General features: G+C 38.3%; 1 protein-coding gene across 5 annotated transcripts in view; it reads left to right on the top strand.

Moving 5' to 3' along the window:
• The window catches only part of LOC130931174 (guanine nucleotide exchange factor DBS), a 55,776-nt gene that overhangs the window by 20,584 nt on the left and 22,525 nt on the right, over positions 1 to 12,667 (top strand). For 4 of the 5 annotated variants that reach the window (XM_057859763.1, XM_057859759.1, XM_057859742.1 and 1 more), the window contains exons 2-7: positions 2,138 to 2,221; positions 2,568 to 2,682; positions 3,935 to 4,025; positions 11,713 to 11,826; positions 11,907 to 12,023; positions 12,159 to 12,308. In XM_057859763.1, the coding sequence (XP_057715746.1) occupies positions 2,138 to 2,221; positions 2,568 to 2,682; positions 3,935 to 4,025; positions 11,713 to 11,826; positions 11,907 to 12,023; positions 12,159 to 12,308 (671 nt within the window). Of the gene's footprint in view, positions 1 to 2,137; positions 2,222 to 2,567; positions 2,683 to 3,183; positions 3,417 to 3,934; positions 4,026 to 11,712; positions 11,827 to 11,906; positions 12,024 to 12,158; positions 12,309 to 12,667 lie in introns of those variants that run through there. The other variant, XM_057859771.1, reaches the window with a different exon arrangement.

The raw sequence follows: 12,667 nt of genomic DNA, 5'->3' as shown, positions 1-12,667 counted from the left end.
GCATTGAGAAGGTTTATTTATAAGAAACTAAAGTCGTGGCTGAGATTAAAGGGACCAAGTACTAAAGAAAACGACAAGGCTAATGACCCCTATCAGTTCCTTTAATTTAATGCTCTATTTTTCCGTATTTTAGATTTTATATTGCAAGACGAGCGGCGACATACCCACACTGCTGCACTGAAAATGACACACCATGAATATCATTTTACAAGCAATGATTAGGAGTTCTGCAAACTCATGTTTGTAAAATGCAAAAATAACACATTTTACCTTTTTGTCCCAAAAAATAAAATGTTTAATAATTACCACTTCTTATAATACATTTTGTAATCACTCTATCAGTGCATCAAAACAGAATAAAATCATTTGAGAATCACATGGTGGGCATTACTGCCACCTTACGTCATCAAAGCAAGAGCTATATTTTTTAAATGCAGAATTCTCTGGCATATTTTCGGCTATTTCTTTTGGAATTTAATTCTTATATAGATACACTGAAGCTTACAAAGAACACGAAGATTATTTCTACACTTCAGTATCTCAGGGATTTGTCCTTGATTGGCTCTTAGTGTTGTGTAAATTTTCTTTTGTTCTTGTTTTGTTTTTCTAAGTGTGACTATTGAAGTGCCTTGTATTTTGAAAGAATTCTGCCACGTGTTGTACAGTATGTACAGTGTGCCTTTTTTTTATTTTTTATTTTTTTTAATATATATATTATATATTTTTTTATATGTATATTTTGTGTGGGGGGGGTTGCATTGCACAGTTTCGTATTTGTAGTGCTATTGTATTTGTGTGATTGTTTGAATTATATATATTTTTTTAAATGCGGAATTCTCACACTAAGGGGCGACAAAAGCCACACACTGCATACTTGAGGTCCATCAATTGAAAACGTGTGTTTTACATACCTTTCTTTATTGATCAATGATCAGTATACACAAGTTTGTTTTTTGTTGTTGTTTTTTTCCCGTAAAATTATTGCTTATCAGTTACAGACCCTTTTTTAATTCAACTTTTTATGCAGTACATTTCATTAAACCATTAAGAATTCACTTTATTTAAGCGCATAGTGTTCATCTTTAAAATAGTGCATAATGCGGCTTACACCTTACAGTAATATGAAATATACATACCTACAATTTTGATTAAACTTTTAGAATAACACTTGTGATTATGTGTGGGTGTGTGTGTATTTTTATTTTTTTTAATCTTTTTTTTTTTTTTTTTTTTTAAAGATAAGCATGATTTTGGTGACTTTACGAACTCAGTATTTTCTTGAGGTAGTGATTTTTTTTTTTTTTAACCTTTATCTAATAAAACTAACGTTCTGTGTTGTTTGGCAGTAGCAGTATTGCATTATCATGACTGAAAAATGTTTAATCTGATTACGCATTACTGAAAACGTTTTTGTAGTAATTAGATATACCGTATTGGCCCGAATATAAGACGGCCCTGATTATAAGACGACCCCCTGTTTTTCTAGACTCAAGTTTGATAAAAAGACTTTTTGAACACCAAATTATTTTTTTATACAGAAAATAATTACAGTACATCTGAAACAAATGCTTATAACAATATATTTGAGAGAAAAAGCATGTTATTTTGCCTCATTCAAATCTTAATATCTGAACATTTAAATATGTAAACTAAAGTGCAATCACATTCGTAAATGAATGGCTTCTGGTTTTTGAAATGTAAATAAACCAATCTATTGTGATAAAACAACAAAATTGCAATAACTGCATTAACCATCAAAGTGAAATCTAACTAACTGTAGTCTTCAAACAAATCTGAATAAGGAAAAACATTGCAATAAAATAATGCAAACTGGTTAAACTTCAGAGTAGCTGAGATCTGTCATGACAGAACATCGCTTCAATGATATCTGGCGCCATCTAGCATCGTGAATGGGTATAACGTCTAGACCGCAAATATAAGACGGCTCCTACTTTTTCAGTCTTATTTCTATGCAAAAAACACAGTCTTATATTCGGGCCAATACAGTAGTGATTGTAGTTAAATAGTTGTAGTTATTCATAACGTTAATTACTCCCATCATTAGTGACACATTTAATGACTGACGTGCTAAAGCCATTGAGTGATTAAAAACAAATGTTTAAATTTCTCTTCTCAGATGAAATTTTGCAGACAGAAGATCTTCCTCTGTGTGCAGCACAAATTGGCACTGAACTCCAGAAGCAGTTTGCTATCCTCCCAGGTTGGTTTGTTTTGTTTGCTCTTTTTTACATTCATGTTGTGGCATACAGACAAAACTCTTTTTTTAGGACAACAATTCAAACTTTTGCACACAAGACATTCACAAGAACCACACACTGAGAATGTGCATTGGGTTGCCATGACAATGACGACTGCTTCGTGACGCTACGTGAATAATTCATTACTGTGATTATCTATCTGCATTGCAACTTGACCCACCAGGAAAAGAGGAATACACTTTACGCCTCTTTTTTGACCAACTTTATTCATACTGTACGCGTGGATAAAAAGCAAACATCAGCATTGACCAAATGCAACTTTTGCTAATTTCACCTCTTTTACTACAGGGGGCCGAGGTACTGATGGCAGCCCCATCATCATCTTCCCAGAATTCCCGGATTTCAATGAACTGGAAGAGGACGAAATCCAACATGTGCTTAACTACCTCACTGCTGTGCCCAGGTTAGTTGTGTTTGTCGGTAGTACTGCTTGTCGCCAACAGATGACAGTACAGAACTACAGGGCTGCCTTAGGGATGACATCATTGATTGTTTAAAAATAGACCTTACTTCTAGAATCAGAATTTTTGAAAAAAAAAAAAAAGATAAAACAATGTTTTTTTACTGTATGCGTAGATTTGGATCAACTCATTAATTTGCATGGGCAGTATAAACTCATACTGTATAGTGGTGTGTGTGTCATGGCGGCCTTTCTGTGCACCGTTTTTTTTTCTTGCGGCTATCGCTTTTCATATCCCGCACCCTTTTTTGAGTCCCCCTCCCTTTTTCCCGCTGGCCCCTTGCACCCAACTGACAATCTGGCAGCACTCCAGAGCTCTGATTGGCTGTGAAAGAACAGTAGGATGCAGAGCTTTTCTCTAATTGGCTGAGCGTGAGATGCTGCCAGTGGAGGAGGAGTTGGAGGAGGGGAGGATGCTCTTTAAGGATGAGAACAGTCCCCTCTCTTCATCTGCAGCTCGCAAACAGATGATCAACGATGCTGGACAAAATGGAATCACGAAATATTAAGGAATATAACATATATGGATGATAACGTTGGAAAACTGAAGATATATGTGGCGTTTATAGGACTGGAATTACATGGATTCATATATTCACTCTAGATGGTTTGAATATTTGTTGTTTTTTTGAGATGGATTGACGATTTGCTGTTGCTGCTGCTGCTACAGTTGCAAGGTAGCATTTTGCTAACGTGCTTGCTTGTGCTCATTTCAACATTGTTAGGCTCCCAACAAGGACTGAAAACCTATTTATGTTTTCTGTCCACATTGTGTGTTGTGACGTCTTTCATCTTTAGGCTGTGATTAGAGCAGAAATGCGAATATATTCTGACAGACCGGTTGGCTTGAATTCTACACACACATGCACACACATACCCAGACACCTACATTATCTTGATGAGATTTCTGCATACGGCATAATGTTGGCAAGATTATTACATACACAGAACGGCAGAGCCGTGGTTGTCATGGTGATTATGTGGGTCTCAATCACTGCAGAACTGCTGATTGGAAAAAAAAAATATTGCTTGGCATCAAGTTATTAAAACCTCTACTGTTCAAGCATTTCACTTCCAACACACAGTTTTACCCAAAAACTAATAGCCATATTTATAATATCTGTGAAACGATAGCCAAATGTTGTGCACAGATTGATGAGTAAATAATAATCAGTGTGCATTTTCTCTCTTTTAGCATTGCCTCTTCAGGAGTCGGATTCATTCTGGTCATCGACAGGCGACAGGACCGATGGGCCGCTGTCAGGGCGACCCTGCTCCGAATCGCAGTAAGACACTTAATGGAAACGTGTGTTTGGTGTGTCTGAACCTAGACTCTGTCTATACGTGTCCAACCATCAGTGGAGAGTAGAATGGAGAACCACAGGGAAAATTTATCCATTAACCACAATAAAGCATCTATAGCTCATGGGGGATCCTTAGCACTGCACATACTGTACATCTGGTATCAATATGTTTATCCTGTGGAACACTGTTGAGCTTGTAAGGTGTATGCATATGTATGCTAATATATGCTAATTGGACACGCAGCTCATCAGGCCCATCTCCCCCGTGCACCGTACTCTAAGCACACATGGGGATGATTACTGGTCCATTACGTTAATTGTGTATAAAATATTCAATTGGTTATTTTTTTTGTAAGATTCAACCAGTTAGCTAAAAGTGTACTGACGTCTGTGAATGTGTTTTATCTGCCCGTCTCGCTCACTAGGCAATAACAGTGTGCCTATTGCCTTGTGAAGGTCGCTTACGGTCCCATGAGACGTTCACCTCCTCAAGGTTGTTCAAGGTCACATGCTGTCATTCTGCTGGAGTATACTGTATATAGTAATGAGCAATAAGCGCAAATGTTTGTGCCTCCTTCCATATTGACTGTGTCAGAAGCAGACAGTTTGTAGTCCAAATACTGTAAATGAGAATGAACTACAAGGAAAATGTTGCAATTAATGCTCAAATCTTAATAGAGGACATTGTCCTTGCATTCTGTGTATGCAGTGGCGGTTAATAGACACGGAGTCGCTCAGGCGTGCTGGAGAACGCTGCAGGGTGAAACTTAGTGAGGTGCACACAGGCTAGAGTGTGTTCCAACTGCAGTGCATTGGGAAAGCATTCACAGCGCTGAGTTACCGACATATTACAAAATGTAATCAATTTGTTTCACCCCACAATCCAACTTTACATTCTGCTAATGTCAGGAGGACTAAGCAGGTTGTTATTCTGGGTCTTTCTGTACATTGTTGCAGTATTTCTTAGGCCTTGCAAGTTGCAACTGAAAAACATTCCTGTAGCATGATAGTCTCACATCCACTATATGGATGGTGCTGGCCTTGCCTGGAACTCCAGACTCACTGCTATTCCAACGATAGTCTGGTGACCGTTCCGCGTATCAAATTTCCAGGGCGGAGCAAGTCACAGCAAACAGACAGCAGAGTGGACCAATCAGAGACGGGCGGACGTGACGTTGGTAAAGCGACAAGAAACTCTAGCGCGAGGAAATATACATACGAGGAGAGCGGAGAACAGAGAAGTTTATTCAACATGGCTAGTGCGAGACAAACTGTTGGTTTTAGTGATTTGATGTGTTTTTGGTCATTTAAATTAATTTTAAAACTGATTTTACCGCGGATTGGAACATATTCTCGGCTCTCCCGTTCACCATCTGTGTTGTTGTGGAGATAACTTCTGACGTGCAAGAGTGACGTTGCCCGTTAAAAACATGTCACGCAAATAAACGAATCTGATTGCACGGTTACTTTTGTTTGGGTTCGAGAGGCCAATGAGGAGCTAGATCCCAGACTGTTCTCCTGGTGTTTAAAAAATACCGGAAGAACAGTCTGGCCGTGCCAGGCAAGTACAGTACTGGCCAGGTGATGAGAGTGGCCTGGGTTCCACCATCTATTAAATAACATTTGGCATTAATGCCGAAGAGCTCAATTTTTGTATCGACTTTGTCAGGTGCCTTTTGGCAAAGTCCAGGGAGTGTCTAATGTGCCTGTTACTCAAATGTGTCATTCATCTGGCTACTACACAATACAGACCTGATTGGAGGATATCATCAGAGATGCTTAACATCTTTCCTCCGCATAGCAGTGGCGCTCTGGTAGCATGAATGTTTCTGGGCCGCCTTCCTGACTAAGGCCAGTCTTCATGCCAGCTCGAGTAGAATCCCAGTGATCCCAAATGTCTTCCATTCACGCAAGATTGTGCTGGTCGGAACATTCAAAGCAGCAGAATTTCAAATTTTAGTGTTCCACTTTCCATATCTGTGCATATAGTTGAGACAATCCAGTCTCAGTGGTTTACACACACTTTAAATTACCTCATTTTTGGTTTAAGCTGTGACATGCATTGCCAATGGCGTACTGCAAGCAACACGTCACTTTTGCTCATTAATATTCATGAGGTTAGCAATCGTTGCTAGGCGGGTCAACCTCCCGTTTGTCTCTAATAGTAAATGCATGGAAAGAGTGTACGAACGAGATGTTTACAGAGCTAAATTTACCAATTCTGTCCGAAAATTATGTCCCTGGCGCCATATCCAAAGATGTGGAAGAACAAACAAATGTTCAGTTAAAGAGATGGCTTGAGTGTCGAGGGCTGAAAAAGACAGGGAAAAAGAGCCGACCTGATCCAGAGGTAGCTTTTTTATCGACACCTTTTTCATGTGTGCATTGCCTTACGCCGCTCACAATGACGTTCTCCTGTTTCAACAATCTATCTTTTACCACCATATGCCCTGTCTTTCTTATATATCATATCCTCTGGTTGTCTTACAACTCTGACTGTTCTTATGGGTAATTTACATTGCTATTTTTGTGTAGCGATCGTAAATGCTACTCAGTGACAGCCAACGAACACTTTTAATTTTTTCATTAATAACATCTTAATTTTATAATTTAATTACACTTCACCCTTAATAAAGTTGTTTTTTACAACAGAAAAGGTAACAACAGTGCCATTGTAAATTTGTTCGGGCCATTCATTGTCAGACAAAAGCAGCACAGCAAAACGCCACGCAAAAAAATAAGTTAAAAATATGAAAATGGCTTACCTCTTCGTCCTCTGTAGGACCATGGCCCCCAACAAAATGTTTACTGCGTATGAAGGTGAATAGCTTCACCTTGCTGGCCTAAAACTTGTCTTTTGATCTCCACACAAGTTGATCCATTCTTCACATTTTTTCCTCCGAGTTTTTGGCTCCGGGAAAAGTATGAAGAAAACATCTTTCATATGTCGTATAGTCTAGAGTCGTTTCTACAAGTTCCATCGCAGCAGTGTTTCTGCGGTAAATTCTTTTTCGAAAGATTACCAGCAGAAAAAAGGAGTAATAACATGAGTTGTATTTGAGGGCGTGTCTATGTTGACCCACTTCGGGTTAAGATGGTGACGTACGGTCTAAAAATACCATTCGTGCGGTACGCTACTGAGGGACAATATTTAGACATATGTGCACTTCCAATTCCTATTCATGTAACTGCATTTACCACAATTGGATTCCAGTTTAGGTGATGAAGCATCTTAAAGATGATCAGTGGAAACAAGATGGACCCTAGCTAACTTTTTAGCTTGATGGCAAAAGCTGATGACATTTGTGAAAAAAATATAATGCTTTCTTTAGTGGAGGTGGGGCGGAGGTAGAGGTTTGGTCGCGGGAGCTCTTTTCATATCCAGACAAATTTATTGGACAATGCTACATTGCAGCTGGATGATGACCAGAAGAATACTGAGAAAGGGGCCAAAGAGTGTTTTTAAATTTTAGGGCAAAGAGGTGAGTTGTTGTGCAGTGATCAAGAGTTTCACCTGACTTGAATCCAACTGAGCATTCATTTAGGTTTTTAAGACAAAACTGACGGCAAAAACACTCAGTAACTTTGGAGGTACAGAGGGGAGAACAAGTATTTGATACACTGCCGATTTTGCTGGTTTTCCCACTTGCAAAGCATGTAGAGGTCTGTAATTTGTATCATAAGTTCTCTTCAACTGTGAGGGACGGAATCTAATACAAAAAAAAAACAGAAAATCACGGTGTATGATTTTTAAATAATAAATTTGCATGCCTAAAACCACCGAAATTCAAAGAAAACTGCTTTTTACATGTTCAAACTTGAAAAAGGGCCAATCTTAACCTGCAAATAATATACTTTAAAGGTTTCGTATTTTCAGGATGATTTAAATTCATTCATTCGTTTTCCATGCCGCTTTTCACAGATCAAATTTGATCTACAAGCAAAAATATGGGCAGATTTCTAACACAATACAAGGGTTACACATGCATTAGGTTACTGCATTAAACTTGCTGTACATAATAAATACTGATGAAAACAGATTTCGCTACACAAGCACACTGGTACAATTCAGAAGCACTCAATTAGATTTTTTAATAGGGGTGTAACGGTACACAAAAATCTCTGTTCGGTACGTACCTTGGTTTTGAGGTCACGGTTCGGTTCATTTTCGGTACAGTAAGAAAATAAAATTCAAAATATAAATGTGCTAGTTGTTTATTACACACCTTTGTGCTTTTCACTATAGGAACATTACCCTATACAAATCGAAAATCAAATCAAAAAGTAGTGGATATTTAAAGATAATCCAACAACAATTTGCCTTTCAGACCCCGGATATTGGTCAGTCCGTTGCTAAAGAGAAAAGCAATCCCAATGACAAAGATTTTAACATCTATTTTACAAATGAAATGCCTCAATGAATCTTTTTTTTTTTCTTATGAACGGTTTTCAAAAGCTTTATTGGTGGATTTTCTTAAGTTAAAGCCCCACACAGAAATTAATAAATTTAATTGTATAAGCAGGATCTGTGTGTTATTCTTATTATTTAATTGCAGGTGTTTTAGCTCATTTCAATTTATTTTATTTAAATGGGCTATTATTTATTTTATTATGTGTTTATATTTTACAAATGTGAATTAGTATTCATTTATATTGTATATTATTTGTTGTATAACTTTAGTTCCTATGTGAATATTAGTTCCTACTTGTCTTGTTGTGGTAGGAGGGTTTAGTATTGAACACGGGGCCGTGTTGGTTATTATTATAGCAGCGAAGACAGCAGTAAATCAACAAAGACAAGGCAACTGTGTCCCGATCTACCGCTCAAGAGATCTGATGGACTCAAAAAGTGGGTTACAATTGCATATTAGTTTGAAAATCGACCGGATCCACTGTATTTTTATACGAGTGACTTCCGGTCTGCCCGATCCTAGCTACCAGTAGTCGTATTGAGGCAGGAGGGTCGCGTCAAATCTTTTCGTGTGCGTCGTGTTGAGCCGCTTCCGGGACGCGTATAACACGTGGCCGCACTGCAACTTGTGTGCATTGGCTGATTGACTTTAACGCCCGCGTTTCACTGCGTTCTCGCAGCGGCCACATTGTCGCGCTGTTGACGTTTCTAGGTTATACTGTCCTACCGTGTTGGTCCTCATTATAGTAGAGAAGACGGAGTAAATATAATCTACACAAAGAAACTGTAACCCAATCGACTCATCGTTCCGAACCGAGCACCACGTACCGAAACGGTTCAATACAAATACATGTACCGTTACACCCTTACTTTATAACACTTGCGTATGTAAATCTGCCGTTAGTAGATTTTTTTTTGTCTTGGTAATGTATAGTATGTGTGGCAGCCTGGCCGGTTATTTAACATGGGGTTTTGACAGTTGCCGTCCTATTTTCTGGACCGAAGCGCCATACCGGATCGTTCCGGTCCTTAAATCTTTTACCAGTATGGCGTACCAGACCGTTCTGGCCCACTGTCACCCTTGCTGTTAGTCGGAACTCTATTTGACAGCAAAACAAACATACTCTATGGCCTTATCTGATATCGGCGGAACAAAAACTAATTAATAGAAACGCTTTTTTTCTTTAGCTTGACATCGGCTGAACAAAAACTAATAAATAGAAACGCTTTTTTTCTTTAGCTTCCCACATTTACAAACAGTAACGTGTTTGAGAGAAAGCTCAGAAATATGAACACGTCGTTTTATTTCAAACCCATTGGAGTGATTATTTTATACCTGAAAGCATGAGAATTGTCTGAATTCCAATATTATTAGCCGTTTGAATTTTTTAATTGTATAGTTCACATTGTGTACAGTAGGTCTTCACTGTTAGTTGAAATCGAGAGATTGTCCAAAAGGTGTTGTTTGGATATACAGTAGAGTTACTAATCAAGGGGGATTAAGAAATTGAATTCAATGCCTCATTAGAAAAGAATATAAAGGTGCAACTATATGTCCTATTTTGTCCATAAAGTCTATTTTTGATATTGTAGCTTACAATGCTCTGGCATTAAAATCCCTTTGTCGCAAAAGAGGCTAGAGCTTGTGGATTAGCACGTGGCTATGCTGCTCTCGGGAGACCGACATTGTTTGAAAGACAGGACTGAGTGTATATAAATCAGATGGGTCTGCAGAGAATATTTAAATACTTATCACTTATTCATGAAATCATTTGATCTTGTCGTCTGATGGTGTGTCTTGGGTGTAAATATCATGATAGTGTGTGTATGTATGTGTGTCTTAATTAGCATGTAGTGGGTAAGCATGTGCATTGTCATGTTAATGCAACAAGACCACTCAGAATAAATTAAATTTAATTAGTTCCTCTTGCCACTACAGCGTTGAGTTGTGTATCAGTGTTATTGTAACGCTCAGCTGATCTGCACAAATTTTTTTGTTCGCGTGTGCCTGGTGGTTCGCTCTCCATCATCTCTTACTCTGTGACTGCATTGCAGCCTGTGCCTTTTCCAAGGAGATTGGTTTCCATGGCAACTTCATGCAGGTCATGACTAGGATGAATGCGTGTGTTCAGTTTGCATGTCATTTTTGTGACTCAGTTGTAGGCTCCTCACATGTGCTGCTATGGTGCCACATTTGGAGCGCTGCTTTCTACAATGAGGTGGTCAATATCATAATATTCAAGGTGTCCTTTCTTTTTTAAGTAGAAACATTTTGGAGTTATGACTACAAACTTTGACTATTTTTACGAATACTGTAAAATGCTACTGTTTTTTTAATTGTGTTCTAGTGCTGTGTGAAAAAAATCACCATAAGGGCCATTTTATATCACTTTATCGATATGTCACAATATAATACATTTTTGATTATTTGGTGAAAAATTAGACAGCAATTATGACAGCTTTCCTGCCACTCACTTTATTTTTGAATTGACATTAAACTTACATGTCACAAATGGTTAAAGTATCAAGTAGTGATGCAGCCTAAAACTATCTACTGTAAACAGAAGCAGCACAGTAGAAACATACAGATACAGCACATATTTTTCTCAAATGTAAAGATAGCTAATCATTACTAATATTTGTGACTAGCTGTTTGGGTTTTATGACTCTTGTGTATTAAGTTGAATCATAAGAATAAAATCATTAGTAATACAGTAAATTTAAAAAATGATTAACAAAATGGCAAAAGGTGCATTGCAGGAACAGGTCTGTTTATGGCGATAATGACAGAAAACGTGAAATGTCGATAGTTATATATAGTTATATAGTTATATATAAAGTTATATATCGTTTATGCATATCGTACGGCACTATTGTATGCAAGTACTACCAACATAGTGAGTGGTGGGCAAGAGAAAACAACCGGACTGCAATTTTAGTTTTATTCATAAAAAAAAATATCTAACAACGCAAGATTTTTTATCCCCAAATTGTTCTGCAGTGTTTTTACATTCCTGCATTGCTGACATTTGGGTTTTATCAAAATTAATAAACATGATGATAAAGTGGGATTACCTTGATATTGTACTCATCTGACAAAACGCAAATGTGTTTATCTGACAAAAAGCAATTACTTCATACAGGTTGAAGGAAATAATAAATTAATGACATAATCATTTAAGTAATTTACGCAAAATAAGTTGTTTTTATTTTTAGGGCATTTTTAGGCCATATTTTTTACATTTTGTTGCTTTCCAGGGCTCCTTCCCAGCGAATGTAAACTTGGTTCTGGTATTGCGTCCCACTACTTTTCTCCAGCGGGCACTGTCAGACTTCCTATTCAAGTTCAACAAGGATGAATTCAAAATGAAGGTGTGGCTTTTATCCCTGTAATTGGGTCATTTTTCCTGTTGACTCCCACAATTGTTCCAATCTGCTACGTGCCTTTGCAGGTGGTCATGCTGAGTTCGGTGACTGAGCTCCATGCCTATATTGACCCAGGACAACTCACCACAGAATTGGGAGGCACTCACGAGTACTGCAATGAAAGCTGGATTTCACACCGCACTGTATGAACCCCCCCCCCCCCCCCCCCCACACACACACACACACACACCCACATACTCAGAATGACATCTTTTATGAAACACAATCTACCTTTTTGTGGCACCAATTGTATTCATATTTCTGCGTTTCCAATGCAGGCAATCGAAGCATTCGCTCTCATGGTGAAGACAACAGCTCACACTCTGCAGGCCTTTGGCACTGAGCTTGCAGAGACAGAAATGCCCAACGATGCTGAGGTCACCACCAGCTTGTTGCAATCGCATTCTCTTAAAAAAGACAAGATGAAGGTCTGTTTCTTAATTTTTGTCATGGGAATGTTACTTTAATCGGATCCATTTCATACTTAGGAATAGGATTAAGACCCACTCTTGTTTTCAGATCATTGGGTATCATTTTCTAGTACCGTATTTTCTGCACTATGAGGAGCACCTAAAAGCCTTCAATTTTCTCAAAAGCAGACAGTGTGACTTATAATCCGATGCGCCCAAATATGGATCGATATTGGTTAATCATGGCATGACATTCCCTTTAGCGCAGCACCATCTAGTGCAGGGGTGGGCAAATTGTTTCACAGAGGGCCGCAGTGGGTGCAGGTTTTTGTTGCAACCCATCAAGAGGGCACCTTTTCACCAATCTGGTGTCTTAC

This window comes from Corythoichthys intestinalis, chromosome 2 (assembly GCF_030265065.1).
Source record: "Corythoichthys intestinalis isolate RoL2023-P3 chromosome 2, ASM3026506v1, whole genome shotgun sequence".
NCBI lineage: Eukaryota > Metazoa > Chordata > Actinopteri > Syngnathiformes > Syngnathidae > Corythoichthys > Corythoichthys intestinalis.
The sequence above is the reverse complement of the archived record's forward strand: the minus strand, read 5'-3'. Positions and strand labels throughout refer to the sequence as shown.